This window comes from Macrobrachium rosenbergii, chromosome 56 (genome assembly GCF_040412425.1).
Source record: "Macrobrachium rosenbergii isolate ZJJX-2024 chromosome 56, ASM4041242v1, whole genome shotgun sequence".
NCBI classification, from domain to species: domain Eukaryota; kingdom Metazoa; phylum Arthropoda; class Malacostraca; order Decapoda; family Palaemonidae; genus Macrobrachium; species Macrobrachium rosenbergii.
The window spans coordinates 22,636,027-22,661,416 of NC_089796.1; the positions used below are offsets into that span (position 1 = coordinate 22,636,027).

Below are 25,390 nucleotides of genomic sequence, written 5' to 3' on the forward strand. Positions count from 1 at the left end.
CACATTCGTTATTTTGATGTTTGTATAATACAAAAATGTTATGTAAAAATAGAATACAGTATAATGTAGGCTAGGCTACTGTATATGATATACTGGTGGAAGTGCAGGCCAGGCCTTGTTTGTTATTCAATATCTCTTAATACTGGCTTATCATGTCAGTCTGCATTGAACCTGCAGAATTAGCTGACACTAATAATTACTATACCATATATGTATAAAGTATACTGTGTAGTGTAGGCTAGGCTACCATATATGTATAGATGGTACTGATTACCCTAGTGTAGGCTAAGGCCATATTCGAGTTACGATTTTTTCAACAAACGATGGGTTTTTGGAACCTAACCCCATCGTAAATGTAGGGGAATACCTGTATACACACACACACACACACACACACACACACATATATATATATATATATATATATATATATATATATATATATATATATATATATAAAAAATCTGGAACGGTCTCCGACCGTGCGAAAATAACAAAATCGGATTCCGACACAGATGAAATGCCGAGTAAACTTTGGCGCCGGTTCCCGAACAACAAACCGACAATCTGACCCGAAAAATCCGACCCGTCGGACTTACATATGATGTTTGTAAACAAAAGTGTTTGATAACGCCGCCAGTAGTTGGCGTTGTTGGTGGCGTTCTTCCCACGCACATTTAAAAGCACTTAAAGCAGTGATTTTATACATTACAGTAGACTCTGAATGGAATTTACCATAAATTAATACAATCCTGAACGCATACACAATGTTTATGTAATTACAGTAGTACCCGATCGCCACCAGGGCGGCGCTCTGGTCCGGCGCGATCCGACCGGTCGGCCGAAACATATGATGTTTGTAAACAAAAGTGTTTGATAACGCCGCCGCTAGTTGGCGTTGTTGGTGGCGTTCTTCCCACGCACATTTAAAAACACTTAAAGCAGTGATTTTATACATTACAGTAGACTCTGAATGGAATTTACCATAAATTAATACAATCCTGAACGTACACAATGTTTATGTAATTACAGTAGTACCGCGATCGCCACCAGGACGGCGCTCTGGTTTGTTTACATTCGCGCTTGCCACAAGCTGCGATGCCGGCGTAACTTAAGACATTTTTCTTAATTTTTATAACAGACTCTACAGTACATTCGGCTTATTTTTAATATTGTTTTATTAATTTAATGTAATGACCAGGCTTGTTTTTCATTGTATTTATCATTAACAACAGTTTTTGTGCGTACCCGTTACAGTACATTCTGGAGTGCATATGGGCTGCCTAGCCTAGCCTGCAGCACTCGGTCTACCACTGGTAGGCCAATTTTTTTGATACAGTATGCATTTAAAACTGTAAGAAGACTTCTAATAAGGTAAGTTATTTAACTCTGAACTTATTTAATTGTAATGTGTATAGTGTTTTGTATAAAAAGACAAGGTTGGAGTAGTGACTGGTGGTCAGGAAACGGATTAATCCATTTTCAGTTATTTCTTATGGTCGAAATTGATTCGAATTCGACAAAATCGAATCTCGACATTCCTTCTAGAACGGATTAGCATCGAAACCGAGGTACCACTGTATATATATATATATATATATATATATATATATATATATATATATATATATATATATATATATATATATATATATATATATATATATATATATATATATATATATATATATATATATATATATATATATATATATATATTATATATATATATATATATATTATCTTGATTATTGGTGGGGGCTCCGTTTTGACTGTCTGATGATAACCAAAAATTGGTGATTTTTCAGCAATTTCTGGGGCTTTATCAGTGCGAAAAGTGCCAGAAATAGCCGATTTTCCGTTATCAGCACCAAAAGTGCCGGAAATCGCCAATTTTCGGTTATCGGCACCTGTGTTAGGTATGTATCTGCGCCAATACCCAATTATTGGTGCGATAAACGGAAATCGGCGATTTTCGGCGCTAGACATGTCCCGTAAAACTGGATCGCCGATAACCGGGGACTGCCAGTACATATTGAAAACTTACTGTGATGGGATTTGTGTACATGTTGAGAAGGCGGTGGCAGAGGAGGAGGAGGAGGAGCTGAGGCATGAGACGATGAGGCAGCTGCCGTGGTGTTTGCAGCAGCTGGATTTGGGCTACTTGGGACACCTGGAGTGTTGGGGGTATTTTGGTGAACTTTCTGCCGCACCTCTCGAATCTTGAGGATGAGGCAGTTTTTGGTGGGGAAAATGTCCGAATATCGAGTCTGGAAATGCGCCACCGCTTGAGCTGAAAGTAAATTTAGACATAAATTAGTATTAGGTGTGGCTTCAAGAGATATAATTCAACCAATATAAAGCAGTTGAGGCTACTTCCCGAATGCAATGGCAATAATTTTTGTCTGCAGGATTTAAAAAACAATAGTAGTTTTCCAACAACTGTGTGCTTAAATGAAATCAACAAATGGCTGGGGCCTAAGGTTTGCATCATTATGCCCTGTTTTCTCATTGGAAAACAACTAAAAAGAAAGGTATGAAGTTGTTGGTCTTCAATGTGTGTGGATGTGGTACAGAAGGGCACAGAAGTATGATTTATGTGCTCAAGGAGAAAAAACTGCATACAGGTAGTCCCGGTTATCGGCGGGGTTCCGTTCCCAACAGCGTGATGATAACCGACAATCGTTGATAACAGCGCTGATCCCTGGTCATCGGCGCTGATATCCGGTTATCGGCGTCGATAATGGGATCGGCGCCGCCAATAAGGGGGATCAGTGCTGATAACTGGAGATCAGTGTCAAAAATCCGGTTATCGCCATTGCTAGACAAGCACTGTAAAACCAGATCGGCGATAACTGAGGCTGCCGATAACCAGGGACTGCCTGTATTATGGTATTTAGTGCTAATAAAGTGAAAAGGTAGGCTGTTCTGTTTATGACAGGAAAAGATGAGTGACTGTCAGGTCTGGCTATTCAAAAATTGATTACATATCTTAACTCAATGACTAGTAATAAATATCTTTTCAATAAAAATCATTTTTCTAACAAACTCAATACTTATAATCTGGCCAAATATAATTACCAAAATCAGACACAGTCTCTTAAAAACAAATGTGGTACAGTATGCAGCTCTGCACATTGGTGTAAGTGTCCACATGTCCCATGCTAACTCTCTCACTGTGTAGTCTGGTCAGTTAACTGTGAAAAATCATAGGGGGGTGGGAGGTGGGCACTTTGATTATGAGTACTGTAATGGGTTTGTATGAAAAAAATTTTTTAAATATATATTTGTTTCAGTAGAAACCTAACAATTTTAAATTAACTCACATAAAAAGGAAAATGCTGCTAAAATCCCTGAATTGGTTGACTATGAACTGGAATATATATTTTAGGCCAAAGGTCAAGTGCTGGGACCTATGAAGTAATTTCAGTGAAGACTTAGCAGTTGCACTATGAAACGTTAGGAGAGGGTAGAAAGTAAGATGGAAGAAAGATGATATGAATGGAGGTACAGTAAAAGGAATGAAAGGGGTTGCCTACAGTGTACAGCATAAGGTGCACTGATGGCACTATCCCCTACAGGGAAATTGGTTGACAAGGACTTACAGGATCCATTTACAAGCTACTGGAGTTAAGAGAAGCAACTGGGCTCATGGCTCTGACAAACAATAAAGTCCTATTCTCAAGGTCACAACTCTGATAAAATTAAACAACTAGGTATGCTATAGGCTATCTAGGAAAGAACTAACAGCATTTAATCATTGTGTAAGGTGCAGTGGCAAGTAACCCATGAAGTTTACAACTTGGAAAATGCTATGATAAAAACTGATGTACCTGTGGTAATGGAAATAATACTTCTACTTAATTAAAAACCTCAACTGAAGCAGGTATTACCTGTCCTAATAATAAGAATTTTACTGTCTGTCTGTTGTTGCTCTCTAAGTAATAACTTAGATATATTGTTTGGTACCTCGTGCCTGCCACTAATACTGTTGATATCAAGATTCCTTATAAAAAGTAAAGAGGTAGAGAGAGCTCTGATCTCATGGACAAACTAATATAGGCTTCACCTCCATTCAGTATACTATCATATTCCCTCAATATTACATGTGAGCTGAAAAAGACAACAAAAATTTACTTTTTGTTACTTGCTTCCTAATTAGATGTATATTCCCTGAGCCTTTGGTTCTTTTTTAAGATAGAAAAAGAATGCTATGGCTGGGAAAAGAAAGTCTTCATTCTTGGCAAGGGCTGACAGCAGTAAGATGGCAAAGCAAATTATGGGACCAGTCCTGGCCACTTGGGGTTTGTATCTTTGCTGCAAAGGAAAAGAGCATGAAGTTCCCTGACCCATCTGGTAGATGTAAAATCCTACATAAAAGAAGACTTCTGTGTATGATGCTACAGAGAAGCTTGGTCCAACATTTCATAAGTTTAGCAAGCCTTTTGATACTAGGCAGCTTAGATATTGCAGCGTGCTTGCAAAAAGTTGATCTCAGGGTGCCCTATAGCTGCCACAGAGCTCCGAGATGTCTGGAGGCAGAAAATATTGAAAGAGAGGACCTAGTGCTTTCTAATGAAGATGTCTACAATCATGTTGCACATTCCTAGAAATGAACTTCAGGGATTTCCACCTCATTAGCTTCTGCCAAGATAAAACTGAGATTGACAACTGACAATGGATTTCAAATATTGTGTCCTTATGTAAGACAAATCAAGTCATAACCACTACCTTTTCATGTGATGAGCAGACGGTTATAGATCCATGAGGACTGTCTTGAGCTCCACAAAGCAGACTCATGAAAGCAAATGAGAGGAAGGAGCCCACAGGAACCCAACACTAAAATTCAGTCTTGCCAGTAACAAAGATCTCTTTGGATGTTATCCAGTACGGTGAATGTATAGCTCTGTTGTTGATGCCAAGGATCTTTTGAGGCACAAATAGGAAATGAATCCTGAACTGAACACAAAGAACCAAACTTTTAAAACAAGATTTGCTGTTCTATCAAAGACTGCTAAATTTTTGCATAAAGATCTGGCTTCCATTTAAATTCCTCTGTTAGTGAGAATGATCTCTGGATCCTGACAGAGGTCAGGATCAGAGATCATTCTTACTAACAGAGGAATTTAAACCAAACCAGGGCATCCAACATAACCATGTCCCCAACCCCTATGTTTCTCTCATAGTTAGTTATACCTGATGCTAACATAACTGTAAAGTTGCTCAAGTTCTACTGGTACTGACACAGTCAATAGCCTCTGCATATCTACCTGCAAACAATTGACTAAAAGTCTACCTCATCTGGTTAGTCTCCAGGTCAGAAACTGTTGAGCACCTACAGCTAGTGTGTGGCCCTGGTCATGGCATTTGGCATTGTCATTGTCCTGGTCCTGCTATGGGTCTGTTCTCTGATCCTAGATTAATCTGTTTGTGTAGTTCCCTTTGTATCTTGCAGAATCATTCCATCCCTGGTCCTATTGTGGATTCTTGAGTTTCCATTTCTGTACCTCTCATTATAGTGCCTGGCCAGCAATGTGAGCCTTTAGAATGAAAGGCTGCCCTCCAAGACAGGGTCTTTGGTTTGGCTTTCTATTTACTTGCAAGTACAAAAATTGCTGCTCAGTGAAGGAGAATCAGGTGACTGATGTCATGAGCACAGCTCAACACAGTGAACTTCTTCAAGCGTTCAAGTATTGTGACCAGAGTCAGTTCTATTGCTGATGGTACATGCCTGCAGCTTGGAGTTGGAGAACACCTTGCCTGGATTTGGAAGGATGAAAAAGTGAGCATGGAATGCCAGTGAACAGGCAGTTAAGATAGTCACCATAAAACAGCCTTTACCTACGTTAGGAACATCCAGGCGCAAAAGTTCCATAGAGAACGGTTCCACTTTTGCATACTTAGCTAATTCCCTATTACTTGAGGTACTTTTGTCTATGCTCCTCATTCTATTGTGCACCTTTAACCCTTCTGTAGTGGCACGTATCCCATGAGCAATAATGGCAGGAAAACATTCAGATAACCTGAATGGGCCAACAATGTCTATATGGCAACATTCACACCTCAGCTTTGGATACTAGGGAGAATAGTCTGATTTAAGATTTCATGGGAAAATGTATTACAGTACACACCCTTTTCCTAGTGCATCTCATGGGAAAATGTATTACAGTACAGTACACACCCTTTTCCTAGTGCATCATGTATATTTGACCATAAATATACATGTACTCAGGATTGTTGCTGGTTTCAATTCTTATCTTTTATGTTAGTATATCAGCCATAATTGTAACTTTGCAAAGTAAAGTATCAAAAAAAAAAGATTAGAAAGAACATGTGTAACTCAATAAAAACTGCTACATTTCCCCATCCCAGTACATCTCATAAATATTTGTCCATGAATATACTAAAGGATTGTTGCTGATTTCAGTTCTTATCTTTTTCACTATTATGTAAGCTGTAACTAACTTTTCAAAGCAAAAATATTAGAAAGAACATCTAACTTGCTAAAATTAGTGTATTTCTATGAGTCTTGGAAAAGGGGTAATGCTCAGGGTTGGAAATAGGGGTAATGCGCAGGGGTTGGAAATATTAACTTTCAACTTCCTGTGGAAGGTACAGAAAATTTTTTGCATTTTTTCTTACACCATGTGCATTTGCACATCTTCCTCTTTCAGAGATGGGTTTTGTTTTAAATTGGTTGACCTCAAAGTTTGCCCAGTTTAAGGGTACAGGTATTATCCTACTTACGATGGGGTTAGGTTCCAAAAACCATCGTTTGTTGAAAAAAACGTATCTCGAATATAGCCTAGCCTACACTAAGGTATTCAGTACCATGTATACATATATGATAGCCTAGCCTACACTATAAAGTATACTCCTTACACATATGGTATAGTCATCACTAATATCAGGTAATTCTGGAGGTTCATGCAAGGTTGACTTATGATAATTCAATACAAAGTGAAATTGAATAACAAACAAGAATTGGCTTAGCCTACACTATGGTATATTGTATACATGTACAGTAGCCTAGCCTACATTATACTGTACTCTATATTCACATATTAATATTGTATTATACATACATCAACATAACGGATATACGTCTTTTCCATGGATCTTTTAAAATGTTATGCTTTACTTCACTGTATCCAATAATATTGCATATATTCTTATATTGCTTTTGTATTATAAATTGCGATCATAGCAATCAATGTTTTGTTTTGGAAACTGATTACATGGCAAGTTTATTTCGCCGTATTCAACTCAATTCAGAGTGCTTTTCTTGCTTCCAGTTAGCATAAATGAATCTCTACATACTTTATTTATATGGGACAAGGTTATTTTTGTTATCTGAAGTGCTTTTAAGTCAAAATATAACTTAAATACACCTCATTTTGAAATTAATTTAGCTATTTTTTTCGTTAATAGATGACATTGGCTGTTTGGGGGCATGGTTGTTTTGCTTAAAAAAAATATCAAGATTCCGTTCCCTATTTTCACCTGATTTCATTGTAACACGAGCTTTACGTATTTATTTTTTTATCTGCGTGAAAACAGTAATAATATGTGTTCTTTCATGCCCAGTAGTTTTGATTAAAATACTTCTCTCCAATTTTATTTACAGTAGAGTTTCATCCATGTTGCCAATGCACGATAATTTATAGTCATTAGCAGCTTAAACATTGTTTACTCGGTTTCATCTACAACTTGCAGCTTAAATCTTTTATCCATAGCAAATACGGGCATAGTGTAAAAATATATCAGCCCTATTCTACTTAACGTCATTTGTAACATAACTACAGTAATTGTTTACTACCGTACAATGGTTGAAATACAAGCAAAACAGCTGTTGTTATCTGATTCGGTTATAAGCAAAACAATAGTTTCTCGTTCAAATGTTTATGGCTTTACACATTTATGCAAGGGTATAACGTTCCTAACAATACTTTTATCATTCTCTTCTACTTTTTTAACTAGAAGATGGGATAAAGAGATGGAGGAAAAGAAGTCAGTCTATTGTAATTTGGTCTCTACGCAGCCTGTTTTACACTGCTGACTGCACCCGTGTGAAATTTTAAAATATTTAATAAATATTGTTGTAACAGTATTAATTGCTTACCCCATCGCAAAAATTGGATTATCGTAAGGAAAAATTATCGTAACTCAAGCACTACCTGTATTGTATGTGTATATTTAGCCCAGCCTGTAAGGGTTAAGCGCAGAAAAATTTCAAGTTGTGCCATAACTGGTACTGATCATGTCCTCCCCATAAGCTTATGCTTGAGTATATTAGTGGCTCTCTAATATGTTGTGGCTGGTGTTCTTGCATGTGCTTTTCTATACAATATATGCCTATGTAAAGTACTTGGAATATTACTTGAGATTTTCTACATAAGTTTCACATACAGAAAACTTCTGTACTTACTGTGTGTGTAATTCTGGTTGCCTGTTTTTCTTTGCAGTTAATTTTTAAAATAAAGCTTCAGTGCCATCACTTTTTTTTCTGCTAGAGCTACTGCTTGGAATGTTTTCAAGTGTTTTTGTGTCTGTTACCATATTACCCATTTTATATACATTCCATATACTGTACATACATACATACTAATTTTTTTAACATTTTTATTTTACTTTAATAAGCAAACCATAGCCTTTGAAGTGCAGAATATCTTTCAAACATAGCAGTATGGTTGAATAACTGTAATTACATGGTTAGCTGTATGGTGGCTCTAATGAGTGAGCAGGGGTGCAAGCAAGCCTCCTAGCATCTAAAGCATCACTTTATCTTTCACCTAAGGGAGTTGTATTAAATGTTTTCCTTTGCATACCTGGGAAAAATTTTTGTTTGTTCCTATGGGAATACAAACTGACACCTTGTAAATGGAGATTTACTATTTAGGTGGGAGTTGTCCCAAAACTAGTAGTGGAAAACATTCCAACAAGAAGGAAATTTTCCTGAGAGAGGGAGATGCCCACAAGGAATGGTATTCTCAAAATCCCCTACAAATCTCGTGAGAAAGAGACAAAAGTCATGGGTGGTAAAACCCCAGAAAACTGGGAAGGAACTTCTGGAGAACCATGCCACTTCCCAAGGGGAGTAACATGTCGATGGGCAGTAAACCCTAACTATTACTATGTAGTGGAAAACAAGAGAATCCAAGTGGCTAATACAAAGTAACACAGGCTAGGGTGGGGTCTATCATGTCATCTCCCCATTTTAAAGGGAGGTGACCAAAGGAGAAGCATTCTGGAAAGAACTGGTTGTTCATTATGTACTCACCTGTATCTCAACTGATGCTCACGTGCTTTGATCTAGTAGGTGCTCAGAGTTGAAATGGAAGGAAGGGATTCTCATGCACACTAGATCTGTACTTCTAAAAGAATGAAGGACAGGTAGTCTGTCTATGCCAATCTGCCACCATCATTACCTGGGAAACCAAGAAGTTATCATGGAAAGTGAGTGACAAGCCCATGCCCAACTTTATGAGCTCTGGAACAAGATGGGAGAGAAGGCACACTAGATGTTCTGTATGCCCTCTGAATAACCTTACAAAACCAGAGAGAGATAGTGCTTGTAGACAACTCTTTCTTACATCTGCCTGTATCAATAAAGTCCCCTGCATTCTGGTCTCAAGGCACAGGTTCTTTACAGCAGTACTTGACAGCTTGAACAAGGCATAGAAGCATTTCATCCAAGTTGCCACCAATGAAATCCTGGAGGAAAGAAACTAAGAACTTCTCAAACCTATGATCAGAAATAGATGGGTTCTGAGTTTTAGCTAAAAGCACAGGGAAAGTGGAGACCGAGATCTCTGACCAACTCTCTATGTGCCAGACAAAATATGAAACACCTTACAATTCTCCCACTCTCTTTGTTGAGGCCAGTGCCATAAGAAAAATAATCTTCAAAGTTAAATCTTTGTCCATAAAGACTGAACTTTCTATACACTACTGTACAGTACTGTATAAACCCGTTAATAAAATGTGGAAAAATCATAAACGCAAAAACACAAAACAAAACAAGCTCTAGTAAGTCCGACGACCTAACCCTCTTCACCCAACCAACACTGCATCCCCACCCACTCCTAGTCAGGGAAACTGCTCCCCTGCTGCACCCACCTTCCAAAACAACACTTTCTCTAAGTAAGTTCCTCTACACAGCCTTACTACCCCTCCTCTCCCATCGCACCCAGCCATCTGACCCACTCAAGACCTTGGAAACTTCTACAGGCCTTCCCCACTGCCCAAAACCCTTTCTCAGTCTATGAAAGCAGTGTTACCAACATTTTCTTGAGGCCACACAGCATTGGCAACCATCAAATTTACATATATCACATATCTCTGGGTCTTGGTCCTTGTTCTGGGTGTGTCGGACAATGAAGATCTGGATAATCAAGGGATTATTGTTGGAACCAGATGGCCAAAGATGAAATAAACTGAAAAGAACTCATAAAAATTTAATAAAAATGACTTTTGACTTTTCCAAACTACGGAATTAAATTCGAAAAGAATCCTGCATCTGTCAGAAGTTGACACCTACAAAAAACCGAGGAACATGGTCACTAAGTAAAGATAGGTCATAAGTCTACACTTATATGCTTCAACAGCATAAAAGGGAGGAGTTGAAAGAATGAATTAATGCAGAATGATTTGAAGATTAAATAATCAAATGAGAGCAATCCTAAAAAAACTAGTACAGAAGTATGGGGATTTCATGAGCTGTGAGCAGTTTAGCACATACATGAAAAGTGAGGCACAACTGCTGAGGACTCTGGGATCTGTATGACCATTCACCTATTGATTACAGCTTTTTTGTGTCTGGTTGTCCTCCAGCTTGAAATTTGATTAAATTATGAGTAATGGGTTTGGGTAAAACAAAGTACACTGCAGTTTTCAAAACCCTGTGTCATCATGGTAAAAATACTGTACTCACCATTCAGTCTTTATGTAATTCATTCACTCTAACATACTATTTCAATTATTTTATGGCAAGAATCAAACAATGATAAATTACATGGGTGAATTACTTTTATTAATCCTGTTATCAGGGAATAGAATAGAATATCGAGTTTAGGCCAAGCACTGGGACCTATGAGGTCATTCAGTACTGGAAATAGGTTTGAAAGGTGTACGAAGAGGAGACCCTCACAGCTACACGATGAAATAACTGTTAGGAGAGGGTGGATACCAAGAGGAAGAAAGATATGAATGGAGGTACAGTAAAAGGAATGAAAGAGGTTGCAGCTAGGGGCCGAAGGGACGCTGCAAAGAACCTTTAGTAATGCCTACAGTGCACCACGTGAGGTGCACTGACAGCACTACTCCTCTACGGGGTGTTTTCAGGGAAGAGATAAACAGCTGAATAACACAACCATCTCCCTCAATATTCACCTTAAAAAAATAAGACTCAAATAACAGATTGCTATCACTTTCATAGTTTAGTTTACGATACCAATGCCTTATAATTCTATAACCTCATAAAACCTGCCTATAAGATAAGTTGGATATCAAAGCAGGAATATAAGAAAAGTAAAGGAAAAAAAAGATGGATCTGGGGGCCATGTCCTAGAGAGAACCTTCAGCAACAATACAGGGGGCCTTATATTGGTGATAATCCTGCAAGGCTCAAACTATGAAGAAACAGTTACCTAACACTTCATCATTTTCAAAGGCAACTATTTAGGAAGAAAATGAGATTGAAAGTACAACTGTAATGTCAACTTTAATTTTAAAATTTCAAGAAGAAATTACTGATACAATCATCACTCAAATATCAAATTATTAAGGTGCAAAAATTGACAACAAATATTGGTGGCATTAGGCAAATATGTCACTAAATTTGTCATTTTACTTCAATTTCTTATGATTCCAAACAGGATATAAGGGAGTGCCACAAACTCAGCTGTCTTCTAATATTCCATCTGCCATTAGTTCCTACCTGAAGGAAACCAGCCAAACTCTGAGAAAAGCTGCATGACGAGAGTCCGCCGCTGATCAAGGATATGTCTCAACGAAGAGTGGCTCTTGTCTGCATCCCTAGGAGTTTTGGGAGTGCGGGGGGATTGTCCACCTGCAGGGGAGTCAATATCAGCGGTTTCTCCTCTTGGTTCTGAAAACAAAATATCCAAAAATAAGTTACACAGAACATAACTAAACAGTCATACATTAGACTGTGATAACCAGAAGTGCATAACTGAAAAATGAAACAAAAAATATTCTGACCAATATCACAAAAGACATACTGTATTCAGAAATAAACTTATTTTGTCTGCTTTTTTGATAGCTTAAAATTTTGAAAAAACTCTTCAAATGTAACATGATATTGTATAGTGTCAATACATAACTTTGCTAGCACCTGAGATAAAAGGCAGCACAGCAATTTCCTTTACTTACCACTATCATGAATCTCACACAGTACAAGTCTTCCATTCCTTATTACACTGTATTTTACAGTATATTTAAGAACTCCTATACTCTCTGTAAGTTCCCTTTATTATCACCATTCTAGACATTCCATTCCTGAATGACAATCAGAATATGACAACCCTCTGGCTGGTTTAAAGCACCAAGCACGTGCACCCTAAGACCTTGGGTTGTCTAATTTATGGGTATTCAAAATATTAATTCCAGTCTTAGAAAACTGGATTTGTTTCAATACAAACCCATCATTTTCATTACCCTAAATCATGATTAGGAGGGAAGATTGAGCTGCTGATTGCAACCAAAGATCCAAATGAGAGCTCATATGCTTGAAATTAGAAAGAAACAGAAAATTAAATAAAAATGTTCTAAAGGAGAGGGAAGCATAGCTATAAACTTAAAAAACCCTGTCCATATAGTACAATAAGAAGCTGTTATTTGTAGGTCCCCAAGATACTGTAACAAAGACTGCAGAGGGCTACAGTCATCAGAAACAACAGTTACTAAATGCTGATAGCTAGCTCTAAACTTGAAGGCAGTTGATCATTAATAGGGATAAACATGAGCCAGTAAAGAAAGAGTATGCACTAACTAGAAGGTGGAGCAGATCAGCCATATCAAAATCCAAAGGATTCCAAGTAGAGTTGGTCCCATGTCCTGAGTAAGTTGTATCCTTTTAAAATTACAAAGATTGACCCCATTCTATGGCCATCCAAAGTAAGACACCATGATCTCCCAAGATAAAGGAAGAAAGTGTAGGGGAGTTACACTCTGTGATAGTGCCAACTGCTACTTTTTACTGTGTTCTCTTGCTCTTGCAAATGGAATACGATAATGAAACAAGACCTTGAGATTGAGCTTCAAGGGAAAACTGTGCTATCAAGCCGTCATTTGCAAGAACAATAGCCGTCATTTGCAAAAGTTTTTAAAAAGCCACAGTAGATCAACAAAAAGGACACTTTCATCATCAACAATTCAGCCAGCCAAAAAAGTGAGAAAGGATGTGAATCTGATTAATCAGTAAGAAGGAGAAAAAAGAATAAGGACAATAGTAAGTGACCTAGAACTTCCACATTTAAGTCAACACTTCTTAAGGATCAAGAATGCATACATGAAGCTGTTGAAAAGTTTTGCATCAATGAACTCTACTGTAACTACAAAGCAAAGGCAAGGGACAATCCGTGAAATGGAACAGTTATCGATGATGTGGATAGAAGACCAGATTAAAAAATGAACACTATTAAGCCTCATTACTATCCAGGCAAAGACTATAAGTCTGTTTCAAACCTTTGAGGAGCATGCAGGTGATGAATATCAACAAGAATTCATCGCAAGTACTGATGATTCAAAAGAAGATTAACTTTGCTTAATATTTGGATAACAGGAGTGCAGATGAAGAGGTAGCGGGAAAGTTCATTGATAGTTTTGATGAATTCATAAAATAAAAGCAAAAAAAGATTATAACATTTACCATTCTTAGAACGTGCCTAAAACAACTCGAGTAAAGGTGAAAACACAAATATAACCAAAAGCATGCAGTCCACACGATATGCAAAAATCGCAAAAGCAAAACGGAAATTGGTTTAGATCAAACTAAAGATCACTAATGGCAATGTACTTTCCTTATATCAAACTATAGATCACTAATGGCAATGTACTTCCCAATGCTGTACTGAATTACTAAGGTGTGATATTCATCAGAGTTAACTGAAATAAAGTTGAACTGATTTTATTTTGGGCGCAGTTATGACTGGCTTACCATCGAAGCACATGAAACGTGGATGTAAACGTAAGGCAAGTTACAAAACATTGCGATGAATTGGAAAATGAATTAGTGAAATGAAATGTAACATCAACAGTGATAAAATATTCTCCTGTGTACTGTAAATATATTAAGTATAATACTCAGTTAAAAAAAGGCTAAATGGTGGATCTTTGCGTAGGATGTCATGTTTGACAAAATGCCACATACAGATATAAACTAAGGGTAAGCTACATACACAAGGTGTTCGTGATATCACAAGGTTAGACATTTTTATAATAAAATAAAGTTTTATATATACTTATCAAGTAATTACATAGCTATTTGTTTCATTTATTCGCAGCAGCCTAAATTCAAATTTCGCAGTAGCGACACCGATGTTCTGTGTAGGTGACTAGTCTCGCCCCCTAACGAGAGAGTTAGGAACAACTTAGCATAAAATCCTCAGTTTGTTTATGCTTATGTCCATCAGAGGGGAGGAGGGAGGGCTCCAATCAAGTAATTACTTGGTAAGTATATATAAAACTTTATTTTATTATAAAAATGTCATTTTTTTATAAGTAACTTACCAAGTATTGTAATTACATAGCTGAATCCCACATTGACGGAAGGTGGGATACATGAACATATTCTATTCTAAAACATTAAGTCATGTAATGAATTAGAAACAGAAATGTTGCTAGCACTGAAAACAATGCTTGTCATTCCTTGTTAGTTAAGAGAGCCTGCAGTATAAACTGCCTCTGGTTGGTGCTCAACTTAACAAGCACCAGCGGAGGTTATGCAGTCAAGGAATTATCCGATGGCTAGCAGAACTTTAAAGGTGCCCTTGCCCTGGGTGCAGTACCATAACAAAAACAACCAGATTATGTTGTCACCTACACTGAAGTAAAACCACAACCCATCCACTAAGAGTGCCGGGTGCTCCAGGCACACTGGAAACCCCTTGGCTCCCCAAAACTCAACACCTCACTACAAGATGAAGAGGCAGTAGGAGAAAATCCTATGCTTCCTCCCATGATACCATGCAAGTAACTAAAAATTAATTGCAAGGTACTGCCAAATTTTTAAACACTGTTTAAACCCCCCTCAAAATTATGAGAAACAGAGAAAGATCACACTACCAGCAGGTTGATTGTCAAATGGACATAAGGGATATATAGTGTTTGAAAGCTGATGAAGTCGAGGCTGAACAGGCTGTTCTGACATCTTCAGGAGAAAAATACCTTCTCCTAAATCTGAGCATGTCCCAGAAGATAAAGTCCATTAAGATAAAGGGAAAGATGTTCTATTCAGAGAATGAGATGAGCTCTTGCCCTAACTCCCTGGGTTATGGATGGCCTGGGACTTCTGGCTTTTTAGGCAATACCACACCATCCTGCTGGTCAGAGAGCTCTCTATTCCTCCTCAGAGCCAGTGAGCACTTCTGGCTCCCAGAGAATGTGCTGGCACCAGGTTGCAGTTGCCGCCAGGAGTTCTAATCAGAAGAAGAAAGTTCTTGCCATTACACCATAGGTTCTGGATGGCCTTCAAACCTGAAATTTCAAACTGGATACAAAACTTTAGTCTTCCTCAGAGCTAGTGAGCGCTACTGTGTGGTCAGAGCAAAAGCTGACATCATAGCCAAAGCTGGTGCCGGGCTAGTTTTGGCACCAGGAGAGCAGGGTGCCGGATGAGCTATGAGCTCGGGTGTTGTCTGGCACTCCTGGAAGACATGGATGTCTGTAAAATTCCTAAGGGAGAAAGAAAACAGATCAAGGCCTTGGATGGGTCCCTGTCCTCAACTAAAATCCAAGGAGAAATGAGCAAACCATGTCTCCTTCTTCCCTGCTTGGGTGTGTCAGAAACTTCAAAGGAAATTAAGATAGGGATGTCAATGAACTATGTCTCCATGCTTACACATGGGGTAATTGCAAAAGGAACATGGGCACCTTGCAGAAGAGATGTAGGGCCTGAGATACTAGCTTCGGAAAGTCGATCCCCAGGTCTGGAAGACGAAGAGGAAGGATTGACTTTCAAGTCTTGCAATGGTCTCTGCAATACATCTAAAAAAGATCTTCCATTGACAATCCTCCGGACAGTCTGGAGTCTGTTGGGGAATGATCCGACTACCTTGGCAGATCTCTTGACGCGAGATTGTCCGAGAAGACAGTGGGGGAGGATCCTGTAGAGTCTGCCCACAACAGAGCAGGTTCAGGGACCGTGATACAGGCCAGAATAGGGCTAAGTGGACAACGTAACTTGGAGTTAGCCTGAAGATTGTGTCACTCCTCCTTGACTGTGATGAAGGGCGTGAAGAGAGGTGGTCCGACGGATCTGTCTATAGCATAGGGTCTGTTGCACATGCTATAGGGATGGTATGGACCACAAAAGCTGGAAAACAAAGATCCCTTGAATGGGCAAACAGGTCTGTCCCATAGATTCCACAGGTCCCAGCAGCCGGGGGATCGACAGTTTCCTTCTGACAACTCAGTACGTCTGATAGGGCTTTAGTTCTATGAACCAATCTAGTGACTAGAAGACCCGACAGATCTGTCCACAGAAACAGGGCTCTTCCTATAGAGGCGGGGAGACATGGGGTAGAGCCTTGCTTACATAAAACATTAGAACTGGTCTAGTCTGAGTGGCTACAACAGTCTAGGAGTGCACTAAGGTCAAAAAGCATTGAAGTTATATTAAGTAACTTCCAGCTCTATGAGAAGGAAGTGAAGGATCCGTTTTTCCGAGAGCCACACCCCAGAAAAACCCAGGTTCCCTACAAAGGCTCCCCAACTTGTAAACGAAGCGATGAAAAGAAATCCAGGACTAAGTTCACGAATGAAGGAACTTCCTTTCCAAAAGACTAAGTTCGGACAACTATAAGTATTTAAATACAAGAGGAACAAGCATTCCAGAGGAAACTTGTGCTGTCAAGAGGCCAACATCTAGCAAGGACAAAGAAGGGTGCTTCCTGCATCTCCAAAATCCATTCAATAGCCATGAGGATTGAAGGAAGAGGCTGTCTGGTTCGTCCTCTATCCGCTATGGGCATGCCTCACAGTGATGATCAGGTAGACTCACAGCCAAGAGAGCAAACTAGTAGAAGGACGTGCAGAATCTCAGACAACGGTGCAAACTACGTGCCAACTCTGCGGATTTTATGACAGCCAAGTGAAAACGTTGAAATCCGTGCAGATTCAACAAAAACTGACCCTGACAACACTTAGCGTGGACTTGACGATACACTCACACAGAATAAAGGCATGCAGAATTGTACACAGAAAAATTCTGAAAAGTTATAATGGCTTAAAAAATTCCATAACCGTAAGAACCTGGGCCCCTTGAACTTACACCAGGCGAATGGTGGTGGCCTCCGAGTACTAAAGATATGATGACGAGCGCTCTGGAACAGGTGCCGGGCACTCTGACAAATGCGCCAGGCACTAGGAAGTGGCGCCAGGAGCTTGGGAGAGGGATCTAGGTAAATGGGAACTGGCACCTTACGTGAAAGGTCATTCAATAAAGAACGAAACTGCAAGAAGCCCGTGAGAAGAAGGTAGCTTTTACCGTTGACAGGAAGCAGAGAACAGCAACTGTCAACATGTAAATCTTCAGCGGAGTGAAGAGCCAAGAGGCTTACATCATTCAGTCTTTGCCTGAAACCTTGGAACTGAAGGAAAATTGGAGGACACATTGTAAAGTCCTATTAAGTCTCACAAATCTGGCCAACAACTCGTGGGTGCCAGAGCTAGAGTAGGCTCACTACTAATGTCCCAGGCACAAAGGGGGTAAAGAGTAAGAGGGCAAAACTCTCTGACTGTCTGAAAGCAAAGAATCTTGGTAGAGGAAAAACTCAAAAATCAGAGAGGTGTGACTGAAAGTTGACAGGAAGACTCTGGCCAGTGCTCCTAATGTCAATTAGGACTTCCCACAAGCTTGACAAGAAAGTCTACAGTAGATCCGACAAAGCACTAGAGTGAGGGAAGACAAAAGACTCTTGTCTTGCTCCTTTTAAAGAAAAGCCAAGTTTCCAAGCTTGGCAGATACTTGGATGACTAGGAAGTAGCCCAAAAGAGGGAGCTTCCTTCAGTAACTCAACAACTCTGACCCAGAAGTCTTGTCTGGAGGCAGACTTGGTCCCTGTTTGATGGGAACTGGTGCACAAGACAGGATAACAGTGTGTTCTTAAATTTCAGGCACGGAACCAAAGAGGAACTGGCATCCAACACAGCAGGTTGGTGCTCGGATCCCTTGGATCCCACTACATGCCTGGATCCCTCAGATCCCACTGACACTTGGATCTATCAGATCCTACTGGACACTTGGATCCATCAGATCCCACTGGACATTTGGATCCATCAGATCCCACTGGACACTCGGATCCATCAGATCTCCTGGGCGCTTGGATCCGCTGGGTGCTCAAATCCCATTGATCGCTCGGATCTCATCAGACGCTTGGATCTCTTGGATCCCTCAGATCACACTGTACACTTGGATCCCTCAGATCCCACTATACACTTGGATCCCTTGGATCACACTGGGCGCTTGGATCCATCGGATCCCACCGGACACTTGGATCCATCAGATCCCACTGGACACTTGGATCCATCAGATCCCACTGGGTGCTTGGATGCTTGGACCTCAATGGGTGCTTTGATCCCATGGGACGATCTGCTTCCTTTGGACGTCTGGGATCCACTAGGCGTTTAGAGGCCTTTGGGTGCTTGGGAGCCACTGGGAGTTCTGTGTTGTCCCAAAAACTAAAAGAGGACTCCTGGTTCCTATGGCGTTTACGAGGGATTGAGGGAGCCTGATCCTCCATTGTGAGCCTTTTCAATGGCCTGGAAGATAAGGTGTGAGGGTCCACTTGTAAATCTTTCCAGTGGTTATCCACCGATACCTGGGAAATAGTATGCTTCCTCCCAGGTTTAGGGGAGTCTGATAGAAACCAGGTTTAGGAGATCCGATAGGGCCGGATAGCCACATCTTCCACTACACATCCAGTAAAACGCCTTTCTAGTGGCTGTCTGTCGGTACCTGGGACTGGCAACTGGCTTGACTGAGGGGGCAACTACCCGTGTGTAACCCCCCACCTCCCTTGGACTTCTAGTATGTATCCTCCCAGGTTTAGCGGAGTTTGACAGGAACTTTCTGTCTAGGAGCATTGGGGGACGAGTAGACACCTTCTCCACTGAACAACACTTCACTTTTAAAAGGTTAGCTTCTGTTGACCTAGACACAAGACTGGCAATGGCATGGGAAGGAAGTGAGGGAGTCAGGTGCAGGAGCAAGATGAAAAAATTTGAGGGCTAGTAGCAGGAGAAAAAATCGGATGCGGGGAGAGTAGGCACCAGATGATCAGGAGCTGGTGCTGGGGGCTGGGTGCTCCCAGGTTTAGGTGGTGCCAGGCAACTGGGCATCAAGCAAACTAGTAACTTGTAAGCTAAGAAATCGGGAGCTGGTGAGCACTACTGGGTGTTTGGAGCCAATCCTCGGCTGTCAAGAACATCAATTTCTCACAAAGGAAAGTGTAATAAGATGATGTTTAATTAATTCTTTGAAGTACACAGAGTACAGACAAACCTCAACTCCTAACAAACATTATTTGAGACTTATGGAGCAATAGAGAATCATTACTGAAAATATCGGTTCGGCAGTGAACGCAATGTTTATGTTTCATTATACTATTCGATAAAGATGGTAGCAAATGCAAAGTTTACTTTATCACGTTACTTGGCAACACTTTACATTATTACATTATTCGTTATAAAGGTGAGTTAAAACATTGTAAATTCACTACTGTAGAGGTATTCATTACAGAAAAAATCAGTTCATTAGTGAACGTAAACGTTTACGTTATGGTACGCCACTCAGCAAAGAAGAGTTAAACAATTACTGCAATTTTTGCTGTAAAAGTGAACAATTAATATACTAGACACCATTTAGTAACAACAAAACAAGAAAAAACTCATCCTGAAAGCTTTCGGCTTAAGTTACTCGACTTTTGGCTTGAACACCGAAGTCTGACTAAATAACTGGCAAAAAAAAAGAAGAAAAAAAAAAGCTGTTGCCGACATCCGATGTCAACACCAGACGTCACAGAAACAGACTGAGGATTATCTGCTAAGTCGTTCCTAACTCTCTCGTTAGGGGACAAGATTAGTCAGCTACACAGAACATTGGTGTCGCTACCGCGAAATTTGAATTTAAGCTGCTGCAAATAAATGAAACTATGGTAAAAGCTGTGTAATTACTTGGTAAGTTACTTATATACAAATTACCATTACCTTTTTAACAATTTTTTTTTAAATAACATACTAAGAGAGTCTTATATACAGCATAATATGAATGACAAAGGCTGGCTAAGTACAAATCATGTTAAGAGAACACAGCAATGTAAAAAGGCAAATTTACTGAATTCTAAGTAAAACAAATGATCGTAAGTTATTACAAAGACTGATGAGGCAGGTACTGTATAAAAATTTATTCATGGTGATAAAACAACGGTAGGCTGTAGGTAAAAGGAGTCAGGCTATGGGGTAGCCTATATGTACCTGAATACTGAATTGCAAACCGAGTTACATGAAAATTCAGCTTACAACACGCATACAAGAACCTAACCCCGTCATAACTCAGCGCCTACCTGTATAGAATTTAGGCCAAAGACCAATTGCTGGGACATGAGGTCATTAATCGCTGAAATGGAAATTGATAGCAAAAAGGTTTGAAGGGTGTAACAGGAGGAGAACCTCGCAGTTGCACTGTGGAACAACTGTCAAGAGAGTGTGGAGAGTAAAATGGCAGCTGGGGCCAAAGGAATTCTTAACAGAACTTTAAGCAATGCCTACAGTGCACAGCATGAGGTGCACTGACAGCACTAACCTCCTACAGGGATTATCTATATACGGGCAGTCCCCGGTTATCAGCGATCTGGATTTTCGGCGCCGATATGTGCTGATCTCTGGTTATCAGCACTGATCTCCACTTAACAGTGGCACCGATCCCCAATTATTGGCACTGATATCTGGTTAACTGCGCCCATAAGCGCTGTTATCGGCGATTTTCGTTTATCGTCACGCCGTCGGGAATAGACCCCCCCGATAACCGGGGGACTGCCTGTATATAAAAATGGATGTATGTATGTGTGTATGCATATGTTCCACATACACTCTGAAATGCACTGAGCAACTTCAATCAAACTTGGCATGCATATGACTTACTACCTCGAAAAAAACACTGTGGAGGTAAGACATCACTAGCACCAAAGGGCACCAAAGGGGGTAGGAGTGGAAGGGTTTTCCTAAAACTGGGCTTGTTATTCTCGTAGATTTAGTAACTTTACGAATTTATCATACCAAAATTACTGTGGGGGTTAGGAAGGGGCTGAGAGAGAGAGAGAGAGAGAGAGAGAGAGAGAGAGAGAGAGAGAGAGAGAGAGAGAGAGAGAGAGAGAGAGAGAGAGAGAGAGAGAATTAATTGGTTGTAGTTCAGAGTTTTTCCGGGCAGCGCCGGGTTGTCAGCAAGTAGATTAATAGGTCTCTACTAAATGGGTGATTATTAGTATTAAAAAATTAGATAATCAGGAACTTTAGGATGTACAGAAATCACAATGTCAAATATAAAAGTAAAATGTTTAGTAAATGAGATTTATGAAGTAAATAATGTATGATATAGGAAACCAGGGTAAAATATAGAAAAGAATTACATAAATAGTATACATTATCCCTATTATTCAATATCATTAGATCACAGAAATCTAATTTCACTAAAAACGTATGTACAAATTAACTTTTATATGTCTGAATTGGAATACTGTATTTATTTATTATACAAGGCCACATTACACTGAATACGATATTCTCATGTTCCAATGATGTACAAATGCTAAAATTAAAAGGACCACATTCCCCCGTGTCAAGGACTACTTTTTCCTAAAAATAAGTCCCAGGTATTTACTGTGCATCTAAGAGGCCAAATGTTATATTTTTTGATAGCCAACCCTAATCTCAGAAGATGGATATCTTTGCTAGTGGGTAATCAGAATGCATATACAGCATATGACCTCTGATTGAAGTGTATATATTATCTTAGTGAAAATAGCAAGTGAACAGAAAAAAAAAGTAGTCATAAAGATCCATTCATGTATCAAAGATTATAGTAGACACGTCAATGGATGAGATGTAATTTAAATGCTGTATATCATTAACACCCATATTTATGCTCTTCTGCAACAACTCTGACTGAAAGGAATATTATCGGCTGACTAGAGTGAAATTGTTGTATGTTGAAAGTTTACTAGTAAATCATGCTTTAGCAAGTATACTATAAGCCAAGTGGAAATTTTGTAATGTTTTTCATTATTTTCTTTAGAAATTCACAATTTACTTGTTTATACTTGGTACAGTGTAAAATACTTTCCAATCTTAAAGCTTACAACTGTTTCATATTCATAATGCTATACTGTATCTGTATTGTGTTGACTTTAATCTATATTCTATTTGTATTTTTGTTCTTTTTGGGATGTCAGGTTTGTGCTGTGATTTAACAATGTGTAACTGTATTTCTACGAATGAGAAGTTGCTGTGTAAGCATACATCCAAAGCTATCAAAACTTACTATGCTGTAATGCACCAGCTGAAGCCCCATCCATTTGTATACACTGAAATACTGTTGGCCAAGAAATTTCTACGAAACTATTCAAGTTTTTCAGTTCACTTGTATGTCAACATCATAAAGTATTTTAAAATAAACCAAAAAAATTACAATTATCAATATGCTGAACCAGCTGATGTCATGTTATTTCAGTGCACTGAGGCAGTCAAATGTGTGCAGTGCACCAAACAAAACAAAACCATAAATTGGTGCATTGCTTTTTTGTTTTCAAACATTTTGCCAGTCAAAATTGGAATGCATCTTCAATGCCAGTAAAGTTAGTTAATATGAAGTTACCAGACCCATAATTTTTTTTATAGAAACAACATTCCACTTGTATGTGGACTTTGTTACTCCAACATTCAAAGTTAGGTGCTGAATGAGCATCTGTCTAAACACATCATCCTTTAATTTTTTACTAGAAATTGTTTTTCTTTTTTGTTAAAGCATCTGTAATTATTTTGATATTAATAAAAATAAACAATATAATTAGGTCTGAGTAAGTCATTTTACAGTATAATGGAGTTGGGCTACGAAGTACCATTAAGCTACAGCACTTGTATGTGGACTTTGTTACTCCAACACTCAAAGTTAGGTGGTGAATGAGCTTTAGGATGTACAAGCATACATCAGCCTATCAAATCTTCCTATTTCTGTACATTCAAGATCCAGAGGCTATCTTTTCAAGCATTTGAAAAAGAAAAGTGAGTCTCACATGACATTACATACAGTAGCTGGCATTTTCCTAAATTACCAATTGTTTTATGGAGTTTGTCAACGTACAAACACCTTTGAAATTACAAACGTGAATGGAAACTTGATCGAGAAATATGAAATTAAGTAAAATAACTAATCCAACAATGCCAGTATGTATAACATTGCACTGGAAAAAGCAATTGAGATTTATACCTTTAAACGAATCTGGATTGAAATCTGGAGGGAAAAACTTCGATCCCTGAAGAGTGGATGAAGGAGTAAGTGACGGTGTTAGGTGAGGTGTCCCACTCATTGGAGTTTCTGCCTCCGATTCTTCACCACCTGCTGGAAATGAAGGAGAGTTATATATGGGGTTCCTTCACTTAATGTGAAAGCAATTCTAGCTCTAGGCAAAATGAGTCAAGTTTTTCATGCTTTTTGTGATTTTATTTTTGAAAATACGAAAAAGATGAAATGGGCTAAAACATACTAAGAAAACTGGGTTTCAATAAAAAAAAAGACATGAATACATCCCTGTAATAAACGACTAATTATCTCCTACAGAAAATAAAACTGGATTTAGGGGTCACACATGACAGATGAGAGAAACTGATAAAAACAAAGCTACTTTTAAATTTAATTTAAAGTTCAAAAGACAAATTAAATAAAGAGAGTAAACCCAAAAATTATAGTAACACCAAAAATGTATATCTTGCCTTATCCTAGAATCATAAGTTAATCATCCAATAATAAGGATAAAAGATTCATTCAAAACAGCTGTATTATTGATTGCAAACCACTATAACAACTTTGGACTTACTGGAATGCTTTCTCTTCTTCCTGTAAGAACTAATGAACGTGCGAGGGGAAGAAGGGACAGAGGGAATGGTGGTGACAGCCATACTCGGAGACTGAACCTCATCTGGGTTGTACTCAGGCAATGCCCCAAACTTCTGCTCAAAATTCACTTGTTCCAACACCCTGATGAAAATAAAACGTTCCATTAAACAAGTTGAGAATTATTACAAGTTAAAATTCTGGATTTTGATTCTGTACTTCTTCCTTGACATTTTCTTTCCATTTTTTATACTGTTCTTATATTAATATAATTCTTATGACCTGTACAATTTCAGATATATATAGTCACTATCAGAAGAGTATATGGCACAAAACATCAACCAAAAATAGGTCTATTGGAATCATTAAGCTTGAAGACTGACATGCCTCAAGCTCAACAGTTAAGACAGATATGTGTAGAGGTACTTACTTATCCATGCCATCTTCTATATTTTTCTTGAAGAAACTCTTTTTGCCACTTGGCGAGGGTGGAACGGATGCACCCTGGCTACCACCAATAGATGCAGGAGTTAAGCAGTCTCCCTCTGAACTATTGCTACAGCTAGGGGAAACTTTCATCTCTAAGTTTGGCGGATGTTGCGGAGGAGCCATTTTGACTCCTGGCGATTGCTCCTGAGTGGTGTCGCTTCCGACTGAAGCTTGTCCTATTGGATAAATTAAGGATTTTAATGTAAACCTGTGGCACAGTAATAACAAAAAGCAAGACAACAGGAAAGATCACCAAGAACTACATGTTAAAATATTCTGGAGGACAACACAAGTACAGTATAGACATATTTACACACTAGGAGATAAGACATACATGGTTACAAATAGTAGAGCTGAAGTCTAAATACACAGAATATTTCCTTTCTTAGGCTTCATTTATTTAGTTTTTTAAAGTCATTTCTGGTTTTTGTAATGATGAAGTACATCTCTGTAGCTAAAGTAAAATTATCTTGAATCAACTGCAAAATCTACTATGCAATTTATATTTAAGATGGTGGATTTTTGAATAATATCATCTAACCAATTTTGTGTTAC

General features: G+C 38.8%; 1 protein-coding gene across 2 annotated transcripts in view; it reads right to left on the minus strand.

Annotated features, from left to right (window-relative positions):
* Positions 1–25,390, minus strand: part of LOC136836742 (protein capicua homolog) — a 96,013-nt gene that overhangs the window by 39,446 nt on the left and 31,177 nt on the right. The window contains exons 9-13 of one of the 2 annotated variants that reach the window (XM_067101281.1): positions 24,777–25,011; positions 24,330–24,490; positions 23,723–23,851; positions 11,939–12,109; positions 2,048–2,293 (exon numbers count right to left, since the gene is read on the minus strand). In XM_067101281.1, the coding sequence (XP_066957382.1) occupies positions 2,048–2,293; positions 11,939–12,109; positions 23,723–23,851; positions 24,330–24,490; positions 24,777–25,011 (942 nt within the window). Of the gene's footprint in view, positions 1–2,047; positions 2,294–11,938; positions 12,110–23,722; positions 23,855–24,329; positions 24,491–24,776; positions 25,012–25,390 lie in introns of both variants that reach the window. The other variant, XM_067101280.1, reaches the window with a different exon arrangement.